At 42.8% G+C, this 23,779-nt stretch overlaps 4 protein-coding genes and 1 long non-coding RNA gene across 6 annotated transcripts; all 5 read right to left on the bottom strand.

The window, feature by feature from the left end:
- Window positions 1–140: 140 nt before the first annotated feature.
- On the bottom strand, window positions 141–1,633 carry LOC129598877 (uncharacterized). Of its 2 annotated transcripts, XM_055496963.1 has the most exons (4): window positions 1,301–1,633; window positions 748–1,031; window positions 668–708; window positions 141–433 (listed from the first exon to the last, which is right to left on the bottom strand). In XM_055496963.1, the coding sequence occupies exons 1-4, from the start codon at window positions 1,304–1,306 to the stop codon at window positions 417–419; spliced, it is 348 nt and encodes a 115-aa protein (XP_055352938.1). In that variant the 5' UTR covers window positions 1,307–1,633; the 3' UTR covers window positions 141–416. The 2 variants fall into 2 exon arrangements, with proteins under 2 accessions (XP_055352938.1, XP_055352937.1); XM_055496962.1 differs by lacking the exon at window positions 668–708.
- Window positions 1,634–6,899: 5,266 nt separating this feature from the next.
- On the bottom strand, window positions 6,900–8,475 carry LOC129598871 (uncharacterized). Its single transcript, XR_008691824.1, has 3 exons — window positions 8,119–8,475; window positions 7,692–7,990; window positions 6,900–7,204 (listed from the first exon to the last, which is right to left on the bottom strand). It is a non-coding gene; the product is annotated as an uncharacterized LOC129598871 (long non-coding RNA).
- Window positions 8,476–11,592: 3,117 nt separating this feature from the next.
- LOC129598873 (uncharacterized) lies at window positions 11,593–12,944 on the bottom strand. The gene is made up of 3 exons (XM_055496959.1): window positions 12,557–12,944; window positions 12,116–12,424; window positions 11,593–11,958 (listed from the first exon to the last, which is right to left on the bottom strand). The coding sequence occupies exons 1-3, from the start codon at window positions 12,808–12,810 to the stop codon at window positions 11,802–11,804; spliced, it is 720 nt and encodes a 239-aa protein (XP_055352934.1). The 5' UTR covers window positions 12,811–12,944; the 3' UTR covers window positions 11,593–11,801.
- Window positions 12,945–13,389: 445 nt separating this feature from the next.
- LOC129598885 (uncharacterized) lies at window positions 13,390–14,756 on the bottom strand. Its single transcript, XM_055496971.1, has 2 exons — window positions 13,991–14,756; window positions 13,390–13,893 (listed from the first exon to the last, which is right to left on the bottom strand). The coding sequence occupies exons 1-2, from the start codon at window positions 14,375–14,377 to the stop codon at window positions 13,390–13,392; spliced, it is 891 nt and encodes a 296-aa protein (XP_055352946.1). The 5' UTR covers window positions 14,378–14,756.
- A 2,533-nt stretch (window positions 14,757–17,289) lies between these two features.
- Window positions 17,290–18,921, bottom strand: LOC129598862 (uncharacterized). Its single transcript, XM_055496949.1, has 3 exons — window positions 18,495–18,921; window positions 18,077–18,385; window positions 17,290–17,603 (listed from the first exon to the last, which is right to left on the bottom strand). Exons 1-3 carry the CDS (start codon window positions 18,755–18,757, stop codon window positions 17,447–17,449), a joined length of 729 nt encoding a protein of 242 aa, XP_055352924.1. The 5' UTR covers window positions 18,758–18,921; the 3' UTR covers window positions 17,290–17,446.
- Between the last annotated feature and the right edge of the window lie 4,858 nt (window positions 18,922–23,779).

Genomic DNA, 23,779 nt, shown 5'->3' with positions numbered 1-23,779 from the left:
CATAGATGTTACGAATATTATTATGGTTCCGAAGTATATATGCGGTATTACTGTTAGTTCTCGATTACAGATTATCTAGATACGGAGGAAAATCTTTAACAGTTATCGTACGTATTAGGTTAGAAATGTCTCTTATTTCAATCCATAATTCTTACGGCGCAGTCAGACACGGCTGGTTAAAAGTTGGATTAAAAAGATGGAGTGTAACACATATTTATTTTTTTGGGTTACTATTCTCAAATACTCGGAAGTGGCGCGCCCGACCACAGCCGTATCACACTTCACAAGTCGTTAATCAGATCCCAGGGCAGTAAAGAATTTCTTGCACCAGCGGAAATAACGTGGTATAGGACCATAGGTGACACCGGCATCCTCGCCACACGCTGCCTTGAGCACGTCCAGGGTGACAATGTTCATTAAACGCCGATGCAATCTGTAACGAATAACGATACCCATTCGTAATCGCAGTTAAAAAGTCTGCATTTGCCTCTCTTCACGGTTTACGTTGAAATATTTCGACTTGGGTCAACCAGCGCAGGCTTATTGTTATGAGAAGTTAAGAAGTGGCAAATGTCGAAATAAAAAAATCTCTGCCGCTGTCGAAACCATGCAGCGACAGACATCTTCCTGTTGTGTTTACTGTATAGTACAGATTTGTTCTTATTACCGATCTGTAAGCGGTGCACCATGATGTCAAATACAGACAGGCTGAAACAACCAAACTTGTGATGAACGTGGCGTACTTACCGGCATTGCCAATCCAGAAAATCCGCAGTGTAAGTATGACCCCGTGCAGGAAATGATTCCAGTGCCCCAATCAACTCGTTTTTAACCGTGGGAAGGTTGCTCAGTGCTTTCTTGCAGGTGAAAGTGCGGATTATAGGTGTTGGCCGAGGTCCGGAATACGGCACGTGCGGCGGACAATGTCGCTGACATTGACCTGCGGCCAGAATACGCGCCAGTTCCATGGCCGTGGAATAGGACATTGAGGCGGCCCTTGTCCAACACAGGTGAGAGCATCTGCCAACGGTCTACAAAGTATAAGCAATTATTCTATCTTCTGACCATATTTTATGTATGTATGTGTAGGTGTACGTATTATATCTACATATAAATGCATATACATGCTATGTATATCTACATACATTGTATACATATGCATATATGTATATAAGAATATATGTATATTTTATGTATATGTATTTTATTTATGCATGTATATTAAATATACAAATATACATCGTACGTAGTATGTAACAGGAAACATTAGCAAAGGAGTTGCGATTTGATATACATGTACCCGCATAAAAAGTCAGTTATAGTTGCAGCAGTGGTCTCGTTGAGGGTAAGTCCAGCGGCGAAGGATGTATCGACAATTATCATTGGTTCGGTGTGCGCCCGGAATACGGTGTCCAAGGATCGCGAGCATTGTTCCGCCGCTATCTCGTTTTCTATTGTACAGTTGCTCACCACCTCAGCCGATGTTGATACCGTCTGCTGGCTGCTCGCTGCGACGATGAGCATACACGCTATAAAATAAATGCGCAGAGCCATAATTTTATTCATTTACGTCAAGAATTATTCCCTTTTTAAATCTGGTTCAAGCTGGTCGAGTAGTGAACGTTTTATGTCGTTGTTGAAGAACTCATGCAACCGCTGCTGATGTGTTGTCTGGGTACCGCGGAAATTAATCATGATACAAATAAAACGGCTCCTTTGATTGCCTGTGCAATTTTTATCACGACCAAGAGATCTCGCATTTGGTTTTCAGAATGAGTAGTAATCAAGACGAGTGTACTGTATCGGAAGAAGTAGCTTTGCGTATCGATTTGTACTAACATTCACATCTGCCGGCAACAAGCACTTCCGCGGATATCAGTGGGACTTTTCCTTGCGTCGGTTGATACAAACTACAAAGTACTGTACTGACATACTATAAATTACACTGGGTTGTGTGAAAATTACTACGAAAGGAAACTAATTTAATTGCAAAAAGTATTCTTAACCTTTCAGTGAAAATACTCCCGGCCAACTGTATGAGCAACCTTTTCGGGCGGATTCTCCGGTACTTGCCTAGCGTTTTGTAGATGAACCTGAAATGATTAATTTGCGGTTTGCAAAGGTTTATCCAAAACACATTGCGCATACAAATGGTACATGCAAATGGTGCGAATATTGATTACCGGCTAATTTGAGGGTCCGTACTAAAATTAACAAGCAGTCTTTCAGACAAGTTGTATCAGTAACATGTGACAACGGTAGCTACCGTACTGAATGCAGTTATTCATTGACTTGCATGTGTATCAGCATATGAACACTGGGGCGCTTACTGCACGGAGAAATCAAGAGTTCTCAATTCTAATGGTAAGCCTGGAGTGTTCGGCTGGCACTTGGGCATAATTATATAAACACCTGAACTTAATTGACCTGGAAGATGCGTGGATCTTTTAAGGCAGTTCTGGACATTTTTTCGATTAGGTTTTCTTGTACTCTAGTTTTTTTGTAGTATTTTCCGCTCTGTGCAGAAATGAGTTATGCTTTGTTCGAATGGTATATCAATTGGAAACATACATGAAACTGTTTTTAACAATGGGCGTAATGGTCCTGCTCTTTTTGTACTGCTCTTTTTTTATGTAGATGTCCAATAGGACACCGCTGGCTCGAATTTGAATGTGTTTTCCAATAATTTCTCACGTGTCGCACGTCAGCAGAAGTTAATCGAAGAGATGTACAAAAAGCCGTAGAACGATGGCTGCTCAGGGCATAATTATCTACGGTTTTGGACAAGATAGCTCTTATACGGCTTAAATGCTGCGACTTATTAAACATCATTCGCCTTATTTTTTATATAAACTATATATTATTCAAAAATAACTATTCTCGACTACTTAATATGCACAGAATAGGTTATATAGCAGCTGTAGATATAATGATATTATTCGTAAGTCGTATAGTTTATTATCCGGAGCGCAGAGTACAATTTGAATTTTTCAGCTACATCGCTAGAAAACATTTAAATATGCACTTCAATTTTCAAACAAATTCTTTAACACTGATCAGATTAATAGGTTTTCAAGCCGTGTATAACATTTTTGACGCTTCCTGAAGTGTAATTTCGGGTCTAATTTGTCAAGTACTCTGTCCGCACCACAAGCGCTAACTGGTACCCGTAGTGATAATAAAGAAGTTCTTCCACCAACGGATATAACAAAGCATATGAGATACCAGCATCTGCGCTACAGGCAGTCGCAACCAGATCCACGGTTTTAACCTCCGTCAAACGTCGATGGATCTATCTGCACCAGTGCCCACCCGGGACCACAATAAACAATTCCTGCATTTGCTGCTTCGGAGTCTACACGAGGTACTTGCTACGACGTAATGTATCTCTACCAAGCGCGTACGCAGGTTGATTAGTATGAGAAGTTGCGAACTGAAAGATGCCAAGAAGTTCTCGGTTACTGTATTAAGTTTGCATAAACTGCAGAAGGGCACGCGACTGTACCGCTATAATAAACCCACGTAAACAGCGGCTGCAAAGCGCCATAATTATGAAAACATTAAAAAAACAACGCGCCACTACATAGTCGGTAGCCGGATCGGGATGCCCATTATACCCTTACTAATGACCACTGCATGAGAGCGTACGTACGTATCTGTACGCGGTTCACTGCACATTACGAAAGCTGTTTCAAATAGCGACAGATTGAGCAGAACTGGATTTTCTTCAAACGATTCTGTAGTATCTGTACATGTGCAGTACTCACCTGCATTGCCAGTCAAGAATAACCACAACGAGGGAGCGGCTGTCCTTGTTCAGTGAGCCGCTTGCACGAAGAAACTCGTTCTGAACAGTAAGGAGGTTGTTCAGTGCTTTCTTGCATTCCACTGCCCTGAAAATTAATAAGTGTTGGCTGAGGTCCGCAATACGACATGTGCGACGGACAATGTCGCTGATATGGACCTGCAGCCAGAATCCAGGCAGGGCCGGTGGCAGCCGTAAAGGGCACTGATCGAGGAGGCACAAGCGTCAGTTCAGTTGAGAGCGTCACTTAGCGGTCTGAATTTTATACGCCATTATTAATTTTGACATTCTGGTTTGATAATTAGCAAACTACATAATTATATATGCAACACCATATGCTTCGGAAAAGTGCAGTCGATTGCGAATTTACTTACCCGCATAAGAAGTTCGTTACTGCTGACGCAGTGGCCTCGTTGAGGATACCGGCGGTGAATTGGCCCTTTTTAACATGATTAGCTTCTCGGAGAATATCTGCATCGTAATGTCGAAGGATTGCGAGCATGTTCGGCCGTATCCTGGCCTTCTGCTGTACAGTTTTTTTGGCATCTTCCGAACGACGCCCTGACGGCTGCACAACCTTTGCCTGGCAGAGAGGAATGTGTTCAGCTTGGGATGTCACTTGTGTGGATACTGTTGCGCCTTCCCACCTTAAATCTACGGCGGCAAACGCAGGTGCAGCTGCGTTGGAAGCGGAGGAAAAAAGGCGCAGCTGTATGCGTACTTGTTCGGCAGGTATATCTTTGCTCCGATAGCTTTTGAACAATGGGCCTTTGGGGCCCGGCCGCCATCGCCATTATCAAAGAACCGGGCAAACGACTGGAACAGCAAACAGGGGAGAAGCGTTCCCATGGATTTCTACGTCAAAGATTGTCGTTGGCGATACAGCGGGGGAACGCGGCCTCAGTTTTGGGAACAATGGAAGGAGCAGAAAAGTTAAACGAAGTTTTAATGTTGTAAAAATTGTGATGTTTTTTGATTATGTAATAACACGTTGTACCACAGGTGAATAAAGATATATCTAGCTGTTATTACTGTTGCTGCGAAATTATCTTTCACCAACTGACATGGATGCGCGATTATGGCACGTTATCGCTGTATAAATGCAACCACCGCGCCCTACGAGTAGCTGTCGTAGAGAAAATGCACTGGCCTCGACCGATCAAGGCGCAGGCTTAATGGTTTACTGGATTATACGTGCATTCTTTGTATCCGTTATCAGGACTAAAAAATCACTCAATTAGTTTTTAAAGCAATTGGAACACTTGTGCTCTATCCTAACAGATTCATTGCGGCTTATTTGGATTTTGGATTACCTGTTGACAGCATTCAGTCCGCGCCTACAATGTCTGGGCATGGCCTTGCGCAGCGGTTTGACCTTTGTTATAACCTGTTGGTACAGTACAAGTTATACCGAATATAAAAATCATTTATGAAGGCGACTGCGAGATAATTTTTTGGTGAGAGCATTTTTAAAAATAAAATCCGTCCAAAGCCGGGAGCAGCGCAGCAGCTTTTGCGGTACGTAAAGTAGTTTCGTTGTCGAACTGAGGCTTTTCTGCATGGTGTTCTGCACTACCGCCTAAAATTACACTATGAGCACAATTTAATATTCCAGGCAGATATCTCAAACACTGATTGCCGGAGTTCAGTATATAAGGCTTTCCCAGACATCATGATATTAGTACAATGCGGCATGGCTGATTTGAGCAGGCATTGAAAAATTAATATGCAACATTTTACAGAAGTAACGCCTTTTGCTGATAATATTATTTTTCCCCGTCGCATACGAAAAAATTAAATAGAATTACGTAATTCGAGCTGCTTTTCATTAATTGGTTCTGTTTGCCACTCAGAATACGACATTTAATACAGAATATATTGGTTTTTAATTGTAGCAGTAGTAATAAACTTCGTAAATGTAATACATACGATAATGCCTGACAAGACAAGCACAAGACCTTCTTGCACAAGCCGGAAAAACGCGGTACGCGTAACATCAGCATCCTCGGTTATGACCTTAACCAGATCCACGGTGATAACTTCCGTTAATCGGCGGTTCATCCGAGTGACGTACCGAGTGAATGAATGTACCGAGTGAATGGTAGTGCCAAAGGTTGTGCACGGAATGAAATGCAGTGCCCGAAAAGGTTGTGCACGGAATGAAAGGCAGTGCACAAGGTTGTGTACGGAGTAAAAGGGCGTGAAAGGGTGTGTACGGAGTGGTCACCAAAAGATTAGTATGAGCAGAGTCATAGTTTTAGGCACGTTTTAGGCACTGCAAGAATTATACGGAGGCACAATCTGTTTTCACCCGACAGACCTGAATACCCGCAGTCGGCATTAATACGTATAGCAGTCGACATACGAACAAACTAATGGCATTTAGCCTGTTGATCATGGCCAAAGCAAGATGGTTCTCTGGATTATGTGTGCATTCTTTATCTTGACCCGGAGGTCTTACAATGATTTTCGGAACAACTAGGATGATTGTACTGTATCATCGAAAGATCCCCCCTGGCTTATGCATACGGGGTTTCCCAACGGCCATCTGCACATCCCTGAATATTGTAGAACAGCAATTATCGTTGCTGATCACCTTTCTTGCCACCGATCTCATACGAGTATTACGTATAATTTTAATACCAACCTATTCAGTAGAACTTGGTGCTCTGTTTATTTACGTAAATGTTAAATTAGGTCCCTGTGTATAGGGTTTCGGTAATCACTATAGTGGTTACCGCCCGAACTTAAGTAAACAGCTGCATGTATTCGTGCTGCGTGCTTTTTGTATTCGCAAAGTGCAATTAATTTGGGGACACCGTTTCGAAGCATGAGATAACATGTTACGCTACCAATTTATCGATCGGCGACGCCGTTGAAAAGATGCGAGAATAATGTACAACTACCCAATGCTGCAGCGATTTTGTTGAAATGTTGCGAATACTTTCAAATATTGTATGATTTTTAAGCGCACATTATTTATACCTTAACTTTTAACGATTTTGTGATATTTTCTCGCTATCGTATACGCGTATTATGTCGCCTTTCGTTAAAGCAGCCGCCGTCATGCACTTGCAGACAATAATATTATAGGGAACAGTCCTATTTTATTCTCTTCTTGTCAGATGGTTAATGGTTGTACAACCTCAAAGATAAAAGGACCTCAAAGATTCAATTTGATTTTCTCGGCTGAATTGCCAGAACTTGCAGTTAGACAGTTAGAGGAAAAATGTAACGGCTTTCTTATGTACTCAGGCGACCGCTTCCGTACGATTACTGGAACACGAAAGCACGTCTCGCACCAGGGGAAAGAGCGTGGTGTACGTGACACCGGCATCCGCACCGCACGTGGTTTCAACCAGATCCAGGGTTACAGTTTCCATTAAATGGTGATTCGCTCTGCAACATGGTCACTCGTTAGTCGGGACCTTTAGTTACCTTCTTTCTTCATTAGTACGAGAACCGGCTATTGCCGTTTAGTGCATTACGTATTCCGCATTCGCAGTGGCGAATTAGCCGACAAATTAAAACCATGCTACACATTACTACTATTTTTATATACATTAGCTAAAGCCTAGTGGTATAATAGCTTTAACTTTTAACTTTCTGTTAGATACTTTTTCGGGGAAACCAGTTTTTTTAAAAATGGGACAGTTTTCGTTATGGGGTTATAATGTTGTAAAAAGATTATTATTTAGGATACATACGAAAGAAAAATTATTCAGAAAATTTATTGCACACTAAGTCTTAGTTTTTTGAATGTGGTAAGTACATTACGAGAAATTTGGGAATAGCAAGGTCTTGTAACAATAAGTTTGCACTACTACATGGAGATTCTGGAAATTACATATTTTAAACGGTGCCAAATTTGGACATTTTTATTTACCGGCATTGCCAATCAAAAAAGTTATCCAGGGTCTGGGGAAAAGGGGCTGGGCCAATAGCACGCTGAATTTCACCCAAAACGCCATCGGCTTTAAAAGTGGGAAGTGCTGTTTTGCATTTAACAATGCGGATTAAGTGTTGGCTCAGATCTGGAACACTGCACACTCGGCGGAAAATGTCGCTGGTATTTACAGTAATTCGCGGGTTGTGCAGAAACCAATGAAGCTCCATGGTCATATCCAGTGGGAAAAACATGGACGCGGCAGCTGTTCAAGACAGGTAAACGCGCCAGCCAGCGGTCTAAAGCAATATGAGCAATTATTATCTGTTTAGGCTAAAAATTAGTGTTGGCTGGGTAATTAAATATGCATTTGAGTATTTCATAACAAGAAGTACCAGTAAAATTGCTGGTTGCATTGTCGACTTACCCGCATACAAACTCGACTGCGGCGGCGGCAGTGGTCATGTTGGGGTCACCGGTGGCGAAGCCTGCTTCGAGTGTTTGCAGTTTTTCTCTGTTCTTGTTTAGCAGAGCGTAGAAAGATTGTAGGCACTGTTCAGCCGCTGTCTGATCTTCTGTTGTGCAATTTTTTGGCAACTCCGTCGTTGGAAGTGAAGCCACCATTTGGCTGCTTGCTGCTACGATTACGAGGCATGCCATAAAACAGATACGCGGTGCCATAATTTTTAATGAGACGAAACTGCAAGGAATATGTGGCTGCAATATCGCTTTCCACCTGGATAAGCAACCGCTTTATGTTGCCGGTGTAGGGAACGAATAATATCACTAAACATCTACTGCGCTTTATATAGCCGAAGAAAGACACAGGTGGATCATGGTGCAAGCGTGATGGTTCCCTAGATTATGCATGCATTCTTTATCACAAGCGGAGATCTTGCACCAGTTTTCAGAACAGCAAAAATGAATGTACTAGTACTCCATCATAAAAAGTTCCTTTACGGCTTGCTTTTGTACGTTGATTTCTAGCAATAAAATGTACACCTTCGGTTGCAGCATGTATGACATTCCTGGATATCAGTTGGTAAAACTCGGTAAAAGTTACAGTACAAAGAATGTGCGATCAGTAATCCCGAAGAATACGCGTACCGCCTATTTTTCTACTTATAGCAACGTATTGCTTTTCGAGTGCAATTATTCGGTTATAGCAGTTATTTAAGCGGCACAACAATAACAATTCTGAAATAGAAACGAAAATATGACATTGTGAGCAAGTACAGAGTACACTACATGCCCAACTGGGATGTCGGATTGCGATTGCGGTTCAATTCTCACTGGTGACCGTCGGTCTGCGTTTCGTTTTCTTTAACCAAGTGTAAAATCGCAGGTGTAGACCTATTAATAGTAAAACGAGAGCTACCTACTGCCAAAAAAAAATTAATTCTCTCCCTAATTGCATTGTCCGCTCAGTGCGCTACACTTTTAAGTTACTGTACTGACACCCTGCACTCGGAGAAGTTTTGTACAGTATCAGTAGTACGGCACTGTAGCCAAAGGAACTGCTTGGTGCTCCTCTTACGGACTGGTCAATTAGGGTTTGTGATGATGCACCGAAAATTGGTTTAGAGATTAACTTTGCAAAGTGCGAGTTGTATATTTATGGCGGGACTGAAGCGGAGCAGCAGGATATTTATGACCGATTTGCCGTCGTCGCACCTGGAATTCAAAGGGTGACTCCAGAGACACTGGAACTGCTTGGTGCTCCTCTTACGGACTGGTCAATCGGCCGCTGCTTGGACGGCAAAATTGACCAAATCAAAAAACTGACAGATTCACTGAGCGTCTTGCCGGCGCAGCAGGCGCTATTCCTCCTTAGAAACAGTCTATCGCTCCCAAGGCTTATGTATACGCTAAGAGCGGCCCCTTGCAACAAATATCCGGAGAAGCTAAAAGATTTCGACCACGTGATTAGGTCGAAAGCGGAAGAGATTACGAATGTTAAGATGGATGAATGCACTTACGGGCAAGCTACTCTGCCGGTCCAGTATGGGGGCTTGGGACTGCCTAAAGCCGAAGAAATCGCAACGCCGGCCTATCTCTCCTCGCTATATTCGACCGACGAATTAGTACGCACTATGGTGCCTGAAGATTGCCCCGATGATCGGTCTGACGTTGAGTTATACTGGCAGGAACGTACAGGAAAGGGTGCACCAGCGTTAGAAGACCGGAGTAACCAACGCTTGTGGTCGGATATGCTGACTGCCGGGAAACTGGACGCCTTAATGGAGAGTGCCGACGTTATTGCATCTGCTCGTTTGTTGGCTGTCTCCACTAAGAATGCCAGTGCCTGGTTGTTTGCGCTACCGGTTGCTAGCCTTGGCACATTGCTGGACGATGCCGGTCTGCGGATCGCTGTTGCTTTGCGGATGGGTGCACCAGTATGCAAGGAGCATAAATGCCGTTGTGGGGAAATGGTTGACGCGTTTGGCTTACATGGCCTGTCGTGCATAAGAAGTCAAGGAAGGTTCAGGCGGCACGCCAGTCTGAACAGTGTAATCCAACGGAGTCTGGGTTCAGCAAAGGTGCCGACAATCTTGGAACCGCCCGGACTGAGCAGATTAGATGGGAAACGGCCGGATGGCTTATCACTCTTTCCTTGGAAAAATGGCCTTCCTCTGATTTGGGATGTGACGGTTGTTGACACGTTCGCTACGTCGTATGTAGCCAGATCTGCAGCTGATGACGCGGAAACACGAAAAAGAAACCTTTACTCGGAACTGACTGATCGACACTTTTTCGAACCAATCGCCCTCGAAACGATGGGAAGTTGCGGCGGTAGTACCCGTCATTTCATCAACGAAGTTGGCCGACGCATTAAAGAGCAAACAGGAGAAGCGCGCGCCACCGAATTTTTGTGGCAACGTCTAAGTGTGGAAATTCAGCGCGGGAACGCTGCTTCTGTTCTGGGAACGGTTGGGTGTTCTAAACAGCTTGAAGAACTGTTCTTTTTGTTCTAAATTGGTTTACCAAGTTCAAGTGTAAATGGCTTTTAGCTTGTACAATTTGTCAATAAAGTTATCCCTATGTAGCCAAAGGGAAGTAAAGCCGATTGCGTTCAGCCAGTAGCCAGCAGTTCACATGCAGCTGCAAGCTGTGTGAGTGAGCTGTGAATGCGGTCGTACAACGTACGCGTGGCTGCACAGCTAAAACTTTCTCCGAGTGCAGGGTGTCAGTACTGTTACTCGTATACTTCCTGCGCTACAGCGATTTCACTGAAACAGTCATTCGGAATGCTTTTTGCTGCTCTTCCTGATTTTTTAATCGCACAGTTTGTCTACTGTAACTTTTTACTGACGTAGTGCTGGTGTTGTATGCACAAATAGCCTTTTACAACTGTTATGCTTTACTTTAATGTGTATTGATTGATGTTGTGTGTATTGAGCTTAGGTAACTGGATGTAAATACGAGAAATTGCAGACGACACTCAACATTTACCGGGTTTTCCGCAGTTGTACAACACAGCGACGTTTTCGGATTCCTTCCAGTTACAGTGTCACTTGCAGTTTCTTCCATCTTTGTGTTACTTCCAGTTTCTTCTAGTTTGTGTATATGTCGTGACAATAGAATTTAATTATCTATTGTATCGTACCATCAATGCTCAACTGGAGCAGTTTCCAGCTACCATTTAAATTTTAAACTACTGTTCGAAAACTGCTCAAAAAATAATTGAAGATCAGTATATTTTCGTTATACTGCAATTGAGTTTGAAATGTATGAAAAAATTCCTTGATACCTCAAGCACTGCCGGGCTAATTATCTTTGGCTGTCAATAAAAATACGACACTATTTATTTCAGGATGACTGCATGCGCTTCTACTGCTATAATGCTACAATGCGCTAAGATTTAATTTTGAAATATGTTATCTCTTCGTTATGTCCCTTTTTTATTGTGTTCATATGAGCCGTCTTAGTGCGCTGACTGCGCTCCCGCATAATGTAGGAAACAGTTATTAATCTGTTTTTTTTCTGCTTTCGTTAGATGGTTTTACAACAGGCATAATTTATTCGGAGCTCGAAGATGTCATCAAAAGTTGTCGGCCGCACTGCCAGATCAAGTTTAGTTAGAATTCGTGCACCAGGTTTCTTATTTACTCAGACGACTGCGCCGACCGCTTCCGTACGGTTACCGGAACACAACAGGACGTCTCGCGCCAACGGAAAAAATGTGGTATACGTGACACCGGCATCCGCGCCACGCGTGGTCTCAACCAGATCCAAGGTTACAATTTCCAGTAAATGGCGATTCGCTCTGCAACACGTTTACGCGTGAGTTAGGACCGTTAGTGTGCAATACTCTCCGTGCTGTACAGTATTTAGTTTTTAATTTGTACAGATAATTTGGGTTTTTAATTAGTTTCAACCAACGCACACCGGAGTGGCTGAAAATTATCAAAACGACGCATTACCGGCAATGCCAGTCAAGATAGGAATCCTGGGTCTGGGGAACAGGGTCCGGTCCGATTGCTCGTTGAATTTCACCTATTGTGCCATCGGTTTTAAAAGCGGGACTGTTGCTCAAAGCTGTTCTGCATTTTGCAATGTGGATTAAGTGTTGGGCGAGATCCGGAACACTGCACATTCGGCGGAAAATCTCGCTGCCATTGATTGTGATATATGGGTTATGCAGAAACCAGTCTAGAGCCACGATCATATCCAGATGGAAAAAACATGAACGCGGCAGCTGCTCAAGACAGGCATACGCGCCAGCCAGCGGCCTTAAAAATATGTATTTTTTATTCAGGTTAAAAAACATTGTCAAGTGGACAATTCAATGCATAAAAGGTCATGTAATAATAGGCATCAGTACTGTACAGTACAGCTGCTGAATACGACGTAGATTTACTTACCCGCACACAAAGTCAACGGCAGTGGAGGCGGTTGTCACGTTGGGGTCACCGGTGGCGAATGCTGCTCCCAACATTTCCGACTTTTCTCTGTTCTTTTTTAGCAGACTCTCGAAGGATTGTAAGCACTTCTCAGCCGCTGTCTTACCTTCCGCTGTACAACTGGCTGGTGACTCCGTAGTGGGAAGTGCTACCGCCACCTGGCTGCTCGCTGCTATGATTACCATGCATACTGTGAAAAGTATACACAGCGCCATAGTTTTTAAACAAAGCAAAACTGCGGAAATTATATGGCTGCAAAATCGCTTCCACCGGCGCGCCTGGACTAGCAACTGCTTAATGTGTGTAGAGAACAAAATTATGTAATTATGTCTTAATGCAGCCACTACGCTTTATATAGTCCCAGAAAGACACTGGATGATCGGTAATACAGTAGTGCAAGCATGATGGTTACCTAGATTATGCATGCATTCTTTATCACGATCGGAGATCTTACAATATTAGTTTTCAAAGCGCCTAGAACGACTGTACGGGTACATAAGTATTTCATTATGAACAGTTCCTTTGCGGATCGTATGTGTACACTGAGTTTTCGCAACAACATGATTGTACATCCGCGCGAAAAACAGCAGTTTGCTGGAGGTGTGACATTCCTGGTTATCGGTCGGTAAAACTCGGTAAAAGCTACGGTACACGGAATTTAAGGTTAAAACTGAAGAAGAATACTTGTATACAGAAAGCATCCTAACTTCCAGTGAAGTGCTTGTACAGAGGGTGATTTCGCAATATGCTTCCACTTTATTCATAAATTAATTATAATCTCCGCCGCATATACTTTATTTTAATATTTGCTCTATCTGAAAGCCCTTCTTCTCTGCCATCAACACCACACGATAACGCCAGGCACGAATTATTTGGTGGCTCAGGGTAATTGAAATTCTATACAAAGATGGGCGCGCGACTGTTAACAAACTGCGAATCGACGTTGCATGCTTGTGATACAAAATTCTTTTAAAAATCCCGTTCGTTCCAAAATCCATGGATGCAAAGTCCGGGGAGTTGCTCGGCCACATGCCCTTCGGAATGTATCGGATGCCGGGAGAAGCTAGCCTCTGGCAGGTTTTTTTGGGAGTATGTGCGGGAACGGGGTCCTGATGCAGTACTACCTTCCTTTCTTCACTTGGACAAAGACGGCGGAAGTCTTCTCGCATTAATGGCTTGGACACGTTTTGAATGTAGAAATCGGCGGTTATTTTAGCAGTGGGAGAAATGAACCGGATCACTGTTGGGCCACGATAAAGTAATTTTGGCGATAATAGTAACACCTTGTGGTTTTTTAACTATCCAAAATTTCATCCAGTTTCCGGAATTTTCGGATCCTTTAAACTCGTAGCAGATCTTTCTTCGCTTGCCCGTATAATCAAGATAGACTTATGCTTCGTCAATTAAAATGATGTAGAGTAAATTTCGCTGGCTCAGAAATTTGGCCAATCGGGGACCACGAGAAGCACGCTGTTCTGCCTGCTTATTTGACAGTGCATGTACTTTGCCTTTTTTACGTACTTTCGCTTCAAGATTACGATGAATAATCTTCGATATCGTGTACTGGGATGTCCTAAATTTCCTTGCCAACTTTCTCTGAGACGGTGGATTCGGTATTAAGATAGCCCTCTTGACCTCGGCGATGAGGGACTTTGTGGGAACTTTGGGTGGGCACTGATTTCCTAGGCGTTTTACAGGCGAACCACTCCCTTCGCTCTCGGGCCCATACAGTTTCAAAAGCTTATTCATCCTAGTATGAGAAATAACGATCCCTTTGCTCATCAAACGCTCGGCGACTTTTCTGTGGCTTTTACAAATTGTTAATAACGCCAGCACACGGCACCTTGTTCTTCAATCGGTTTTTCATGCCAAGTTGATCGCTCGAACTCCACAAATCGTTCTGAACAATTAGGCACACTTTGTCCCACAAGACTGTTTAGCAAACAAATAAAAAGAATAGAAAGGGAAATTTTTTGGAATTTTGTCCCTTGCTGGAAGCATATTGCGAAATCACCCTCTGTAGCGGAGCTTCTTTGAAATTTTGAATTACTTTGCGAACAAAACACAGTACGACATATGGGTGATAAAAAAACACCAGCAGAGGTTGGATGTTAGTGTCGAACGCAGAATCTTCTGTGTTTCTAAAATGTAGGTGCAGAAAAACCACAGCTAGAAAGAAAACCTTAGGGATGGGGAGAAAAACGATAATACCGCTCACAGGCCTGTTTCTCTACCTTTTCCTTCCTGGCTTCTTTACTGTTGGGTTGTGATTTTTGCAAGATGGCTTAAAACACGGCGAAAATTATGTACAGTAAGTAGTCACTAGTCACACGAGTTGGGCATTTTGATATTCTCGTACTTCGGATTACGATACATGTCGAAAACGGACATCGCTGATTGGCTTATCACAGGTCATTAATTATTAATATTCGGAAACCTTACCGAAACCGCCACCAACGTTATCTATGCATTAGCAGGAATTTTCGCCGGTTAAACCGAGTGTTATGGATTTTTGCCGGTCAGAGAGAGGGGAGGGTTTTCCGCCAGTTAAACAAATGGGAAGGGATTTTTGCCGGTTAGACAGAGTGGTAGGAATTTCCGCCGGAAAGACAGAGCAGTAGGGGTTTTCGCCGGTCAGACAAAGGCGCAGGGATGTTCGCCGGTTAGACAGAGGGATAAGGGTTTTTTTTTTTGATAAGGGTATATATATATATATATATATATATATATATATATATATATATATATATATATATATATATATATATATATATATATATATATATATATATATATATATATATATATATATATATATATATATATATATATATATATATATATATATATATATATATATATATATATACACAGACCGCTAAGTAAACAGATGACCGAACTACCACTACTATCCAGAGCACAGACCGCTAGGTAAACGAATGACCGAACTACCACTACTATCCAGAGCACACAGACCGCTAGGTAAACGAGTGACCGAACTACCGCTGCTGTCCAGAACACACAGCCCGCTAGGTGGATGAGTGACCAGACTACCACTACTATCCAGAGCACACAGACCGCTAGGTGAAGCGAATGACCGAACTACCACTACTATCCAGAGCACACAGACCGCTAAGTAGGCATGAATGACCGAACTACCACTACTATCCAGAGCACACAGACCGCTAGGTAAACGAATGACCGAACTACCGCTACTATCCAGAGCACACAGACCGCTAGGTAAACGAATGACCGAACTACCGCTACTATCCAGAGCACACAGACCGCTAGGTAAACGAGTGACCGAACTACCGCTGCTGTCCAGAACACACAGCCCGCTAGGTGAATGAGTGACCGAACTACCACTACTATCCAGAGCACACAGACCGCTAGGTAAACGAATGACCGAACTACCACTACTATCCAGAGCACACAGACCGCTAGGTAAACGAATGACCGAACTACCGCTACTATCCAGAGCACACAGACCGCTAGGTAAACGGGTGACCGAACTACCACTACTATCCAGAGCACACAGACCGCTAGGTAAACGGGTGACCGAACTACCACTACTATCCAGAGCACACAGACCGCTAGGTAAACGAGTGACCGAACTACCACTACTATCCAGAGCACACAGACCGCTAGGTAAACGAGTGACCGAACTACCACTACTATCCAGAGCACACAGACCGCTAGGTAAACGGGTGACCGAACTACAACCAGCATCTATTGCAAGCATCCTTTAGTGGAAATTTAGTACCTGGTAGACTCGATCAAGGTCGGGAGGGAGAAGTTAACAAAAATTCCCTTCTGAGTGAAAGTGAATGCGTCTGAGTGCACAAAAGCCATAAATTCACTTTTTATTCTGTCTGCGTTTTAGCGTATTTTCGGATCATTTTGTTTCGTTGAAGGAATAAGATGTTAACTAAATAGCTGATCGAAATCATTTGAATAAACCGGCCGTAGACTGGAGACCACAAGAAAAGCGGAGGCGAAGCCGAGGCCGTTTCTTGTTAACAATTATAATAATAAAACAGTAATCAGAATTCAATAATACATTTTCCGAGGTTGGGCTTGTAAATACAATATAATGCGGCGCAGGTGACTGAACATGCAATGTAATAATCTACATGCGACCTTATACAGAAGTAACCTTCCTTTTGCTAATAATATCATCTCAACAGCACCTCCTTGAATACTGTACAACACCGGTTATTGTTGCTGATCACCTTTCTTGGCACCGATCACACTTTAATTTCAGTACTTGGTGTAAATGTAAATCTACGTAAATGTTAAAATAAGAGAAATACGTCTGGACCTGGTTTCGGTAATTACTACTCATCATCTAAGTACTCTTATGCTATGTAAACAACTGCATGTATTTTTTTACTCATTAAGTCGCAATGTGCAGGTTGGACGCTCCGTTTCGAAGCAGGACATAAGTTGTTGCGACTTTGAATGGATGACGCCACTGGAAAAGATATGATGTATAACTATACAGTGCTATAGCGATTTTACTGAAATGTTGAGAACACTTTCGAATATAGATACTGTATATTCAATATTTTTAATCGCACATATGTATGCTGTAACTTATAACCATTTTGTGATATTTCTTCGTTATGTAATTCATTGCTGCTTTTTGTTAAATTAGCCGCTGACGTGCGCTTGCGGACAATAAATAACATAGGGAACAGTCCTTTTGTTTTGTTCTCTTTGGGTTTACAGCATGCTTGATTTATTCAGACTCTGGGCTCACGTCAGCGGTTCAATTTAAATTTCTCGAGTGCGATGCCAAAACTCGCTTAGTTGCTGTAGAAGATACTCAGTAACGGGTTTCTCATGTACTCAGACGACCGCGCCGACTCCTTCCGTACGATTTCCGGAACAGGAGAGGAACTCGCGCGCCAGCGGAAAAAACGTGGTATACGTGACACCAGCATCCGGACCACACACGGTCTCAACCAGATCCAGGGTTACAATTTCCATTAAACGATGATTAGCTCTGCAACATGGTAATTGGTGAGTTGGGACGGCTGGATTCTTACCTCTATGTTTGCTGTACTTATTCCATCTTTATAAAAATATAAATTATTTTATTTAGTTTCAACTACCGCAGGCTTTTCCATACGAGAACTGGTCACAGACGTTTATTGCATTACATAGTGACACATTCCGCTTTGCTCGCCTTTAAGGAAGGTTTCCGGGCAAAGCCGTCTGCTCAGTTGGACAATTTTCGTTGGTTCCTTCAGTCATGATTACGGCATTTGCGATACAGTAAAGTCTCTTAAAGCGTTATACTTACGCATGAAAGTTATTCAAAAAATTTGCTACAAACTTGGTGTTGAATTTACCTACGTATACAGAGTACAAACGTGTGATTCGGGAAAAGTTAGTTCTCGTAACAATACGCCTGCACTATTTGGGAAGCCTGGAAAATAATTAATCAGAAAGATGTTAATTTGGATATGTGTTTACCGGCACTGCCAATTAAAAAAGTTATCCAGGGTTTGGGGGAAAGGTAGTGGCCCTACTGAACGCTCAAGTTCACCCAGTATACCATTGGTTTTAAAAGTGGTATGGTTGCTCAGTAATGCTTTGCATTTAACAGTGCGGATTAAGTGCTGGCCAAGATCCGGGACACTGCACATTCGGCGGAGAATGTCGCTGGCATTGATGGTAATCTGCGGGTTAAACAGAAACCAATGTAGAGTCACGGGCAAATCCAGTGGAGCAAAACATTGGCGCGGCAGTTCTTCAATACAGGTAAACGCTCCAGTCAGCGGTCTAAAAATAATAATAAGTTTTATGTTTAAGCTGAAAATTAATGTTGAATTTTATAATTCAGTACATAAATATTACATAACAAGGGGCACCAATAAACTTGTTGACTCACCCGCACACTAATTCAACTGCAGCGGAGGCAGCGGTCACGTTCAAGTCACCGGTGGTGAAGGCTGGTTTCAGCATTTCCAGCTTTTCTGTATTCGTCTTTTTTAGCATAGTAAAGAAAGATTGGATGCATTGTTCGGCCGCAGTGTGACCATCCGCTGTACAGTTTTTTGGCGCCTCCGCTGGTGGAAGTGAGGCCACCCAGTGGCTGCTCGCTGCTACGATGACCATACACGCTGCAAAACATGCAGACAGAAACCGAGCCATAGTTTTTAATCAGGTGTAACTGCAGAGTATAAGTACATGTACGGTTGCAAACCAGTTCTCTCCGACGGACCTGGACGACGCAACTGTTTTACGCTGTCGGCAAACTTCGTAAAAAAGGAGTGTCAATGCAACCACTGCGCCTTATGTAGTTAAACTGTTGAAGAAAGACGCTGTAGTTTGATTGATCATGGTGCAAGCATGATGGTTGCCTAGATTATGCATGCTTCTTTATCGCGACTCGGAGATCTTGCACTATTTTTCCGAACAACTAAAATGACTACGAGTACGTTCACATTACCACAGAAAAGTTTTAGCAACCCCATGCATTTCAGCGCGTAAAACCGTACAACAGCGGCTGATAAGGCTTTTCTTGGCATCGGTCGGTAAAATTCGGTTTAAGTTATAGTACACAGAAGGGGCAAGTACAATCTGTGACGAACAGGCAAAAAACATTTTTACACTTCTGTGAAATCGGAAGGTGCGCCTAAACGATGTTACGGCTTAGGATTGCATTAAACGCTGTTTACTGTGTATTTCAGAAACTGAAAAGATAAAATGATTACTTCTTTCGCACGGTCTCAGTTGTCTGGTAAATTCAAAATATACAATGAATTTCCCTGAATTATTTAAAATTCGAACTATGCGTAACGGTACCTGGGCGCTGATGAGCAATAAGCCGATGAGCAGAGGCGGTCCGATTTAATTTAACAAGTAGACTGCGGCCGACAGCGTGGCCTCGTAAGTTATGCACCTCCGGTGCATACGATTGTCTGTAATACTGTAGACCGTCAGCAGGTAGCCCATTAGTCATTTTCTATTGATTTGTTCAGGAAAATATAATTTTATCCTTTAAATGATTACTCCGTGTTAATGCGTAATCGACAGATTTCTACAAAAATCAGGAATGTTTCCGATTGAAATTCTGTGTTGATATGTTTTGGTTCCAAGTATAACTGGTTGCTATTTTATTCTGCGAACAATGTAAAATTTTTGAATGAACACAGAATTTTGACAAAAACAAAAAGGAATACAAATGAGAAAAATTACAGCAATTAAACAAAACAACGAAAGTTATCAAAATTAAACTACATAGTTTTGGCAGTATTACGTTTTTTGGTTTTCTTATTTTATACAGCAATGCGATACCTATTCGCACATCGTCGTTTGTAGGGAATGTTCCCAGACACGGAGCGGGCAACGCATTCAACCAGGCTCCAGAGTCTTTGTTTAGTGCAGCCAGCAAGACAGCCCTGTTACGTTTGTTTCCTTTTGTACTAGACATAAGAATGGCAATGTTCCGCTCAATCATTGGTGCATCCCATGCGTACTGAAACTTCCGAGTGATATCTCCTGGGATCTCAAAGTGCATACGCTGTAGCCGTTTATTCGGTTGGGTTCTCTATTAAAAAATATGAGCACTCCAGTTGAGTTATTGTTTTGAACACAACGATTGGCCAAGCAGTATTCCTTTAGTATAAAGCAATTTGGTGGTTATGTATCAAGTAATGCAGCGAAGTACTTTGCAGTATATCAGTATTACTGACATGAGAAGTACTTTCTTTATCTAAATTAAACAACTACTTGTATTCATTTGACAGATTTGCACAGGTAACATGTTGGTAACGAGCTCGTTACAACGGTTACTGAGTGTTACGTCCCGGCACACTCCAAAAACTCGGACATACAACAGTTTCCAAATTCAATCAAGTTTAGAGACATTGCTAAACAAAAACTGAAAAGCGGTTGAAAAGCGTCCCATGCGTATAACCAAATTTCATGAGCATCATTGTTATAACGGTACCGAGCAGTACGTCTCGGTACTACCCAGGCAAACCAAACATTGTCCAATTTTACAGTTTTTATTCGTTTTGAAAACTCCGCTATTGAAAAAAGTGCAAAACCGTTGAATACCATCTCCTGCGTATATTGGAGTCTCATGAGCATTATTGTTATAACGGTACCGAGTCGTACGTCCCAGTGCTGCCCAAGTAAACCAAGCTACATCCAATTTCACAGTTTTTATTTGTTTTGGAAGCCTCGCTGTTCCAAAAAGTACAAAACGGTTGAAAACCATCCCATGCGTATATTCACGTTTTTGGAAAAAAACCGGCCGCTTTAATGACGGAAACTTTTGCGGTGGGTCAGAGTGGGCGTGGCGGACGTTCGTATCAGGTAGGTACCACCCCTTCCTAATCATATAAGTATTACAGACATAATAACGCCCACCGACCAATCCTGATCGTCCGAAGGCGGGGTTTAAGTGAAAATGGCCCGGTGGCACAAAAACTATGTGTTCTATGGACGGTTTTGATCAGTTTCTCTTTCTGAGTCCGAAAAAGTAAAAGATTTTGGTATCTAACCCCATTACCTTTGGTAACGGTAGCGGTACCATTGTAATATATATGGTTACCATATGTAACCAAGTCCAAAGCACCCTATTTGACTTCCCGTACAGTCTGCTGTGATTGCAAAGCCGTTATCTTAGTTTGCGACGCCGCTAGCAATCGTTTGCTCTGTAAACATTGTTGGTAACTTGTTGTCACCATGGTAACGGTGCCCGTTACCACTTGAATAACGGTACCCGTTACTACAATGATAGCGGTAGTACCGGTTTTCGTTATTAAATTAGTAGCGGTGCCCGCTACTAATGTAACTAATAAAACGGTAACCAAAACGATATCAGTATCAGCTACCACCGTTGTAACGGTACCTGTTACTGCAGTGGTTACCATGACATAGGGTCGGTTACCTAGTAATTCACTGGTAACGGCAAAGATTTTTATTTTATTTGATTTGTCACGTTTTTATGAGCAGGAATAGTATGAAATACTTGTTGGTCACTACTTGTGGTTGCGTGTTACCTATGTAACTGGGTTTGTGGGCGTGGCTTAATAGGTTTCGGTAATTTCAAACTTTAACGTTGTTTTTTATGGACAGGTACTATTAGTTTTTCTTCCTGAGTCAGAAACCGGTTAGAGGTCACCCGGGTGACCTTTCCTAACCATAGATTCGGTGGTCACGTGACCATTTATAGTGTATAACTATGGCGGGTGACCTTTTGAAAAATGTCTTTGCTGGCTACCCAAAATAATTTGACGCGAGAAAAAGGTTCACTAGTTCGTTTTCGGGTCTGATGGTCGGTTCAGCCGGTTCATCGAATTCTTGAATACGGCTGAACGCAATGAATCTTGAGATTTGCAAATGTAAGGTCACATTTAGTACCGGCCGCTTTAATGACGGAAACTTTTGCGGTGGGTCAGAGTGGGCGTGGCGGACGTTCGTATCAGGTGGTACCACCTTCCTAATCATATAAGTATTACAAGTAGACTGCGGCCGACAGCGTGGCCTCGTAAGGGCGGGCCTCGTTATACCTCCGGTGCATACGATTGTCTGTAATACTGTTGACCGTCAGCAACAACGAATTAGTTGTTTTAGTCTTTTCCTTTTGGATTTGTTAATTCAAATGGTCGCACACTTTAGTCAGCAATTGACAGGCTCCAGGTAATTGGCAGGTAAAACCTTGCTAGATATTTGAGGTATTGATGAAAGTAAGCGGACCAGGAAGTGGGTGGAAGGCACTTGTAATGTGATGTGGTTCTGAATAATCTAGGAATGCACTTCAAACTTCATGTTGACTGTATTATGGTTTCTTCGGTTTTATCTTCAGTTTAACCAATGAACACAAATTTTACACAAAAACAAAAAGGTAAACAAAAGAGCAAATAAACAACAACAAAATATTTTGAAAATTAAATTATCATATTTTTGGCAGTTTTCCGTTTTTTTGTTTTTATTTTACTTTAATTTTATTTGAACATTTGAACAAAAACAACATAAAACCACACAACAAACACCAACATTAAACTGCTTTTTTTGGGCAGTTTTGCAATTTTATTATTTTATTTTATTTTAATTATGATAAAATAAAAAAAGAAAAGAAAAAAACATAACTACCAAAAAAACAAAATAAAACCTAGCCCATCGGTTATCCCGGCGGACCACCCGTAGGACTGTGGAGTGGACGGCGCCTGGAACTTCCTGGTCTCCTACATCAGGCTCGAACTCAAGGAGTTCGTCCATGTCCGCAGGGTGGTGCACCGGGACAACTGGTGGTCCGCAGCACTTGTTGGCGACGCTTGCGGCTCCGGCGAACCGGCACTTGGTTTGACCGCCAGTGACCGACGGGCCGGCAGGAGAGGCGGAACAGGTTCCGGTGTCCGCCGGTGTTTGGTCGTGAAAACACCGGTCTTCCCGGACGCCGGCGTGGACCTGATGGTGTTTCCTTGAAGTCCCGCCTCTCTCCGCCATAACAGCCTGCTGCATTCGCCACGCAGCACGCACTCTTTCCCGGGCGCCGGTTGCGGTGGCTGACTCCGCCCGCGGCATTGATGTCCGCATACCGGTCACGCCGCCGATGTCTTGGCGGCGTGCGCTGGCGGGCGTCTCGACCGACGCGGAACCGCGGCACCCGGGCGAGTGGGACCGAGCTCTCAGCAGCCGCGAACTGACCGTGCACATTTCGGTGAACGGGAGGCATCTTTTCAATTTATAATAAATAAAAGATTATTATGTTGTACAACACTAAAATTCAAGATTCAGACGATCGTCGAAAACAAAATTTTCGGTTTTTTCGATCGGTTTCTTCATTAAAAATACGAGCGTTCCAGTGCAGTAAATATTTTGAACAAAACGATCGTACCGGCCGCTTTAATGAGGAAACTTTTGGGGTGGGTCAGGATAGTGGCGGACGTTCGTATCAGGTATACCACCTTCCTAATCATATAAGTATTACAGACATAATAACGCCCACCGACCAATCCGGATCGTTGGGAGGCGGGGTTTAAGTGAAAATGGCCAATAACGCCCACCGACCAATCCGGATCGTTGAGGCGGGGTTTAAGTGAAAATGGCCGGGTGGCACTAAAACTACGTGTTCTATGGACGGTTTTGATCAGTTTCTCCTGAGTCCAAAAGTAAGATTTTGATATCTGACTATGACCTTTGGTAACGGTAGCGTTACCA

This window comes from Paramacrobiotus metropolitanus, unplaced genomic scaffold (assembly GCF_019649055.1).
Source record: "Paramacrobiotus metropolitanus isolate TYO unplaced genomic scaffold, Prichtersi_v1.0 Parri_scaffold0000131, whole genome shotgun sequence".
Classification (NCBI taxonomy): domain Eukaryota; kingdom Metazoa; phylum Tardigrada; class Eutardigrada; order Parachela; family Macrobiotidae; genus Paramacrobiotus; species Paramacrobiotus metropolitanus.
Note: the sequence above shows the minus strand (reverse complement) of the source record. Positions and strands in the feature narration are given on the sequence as shown.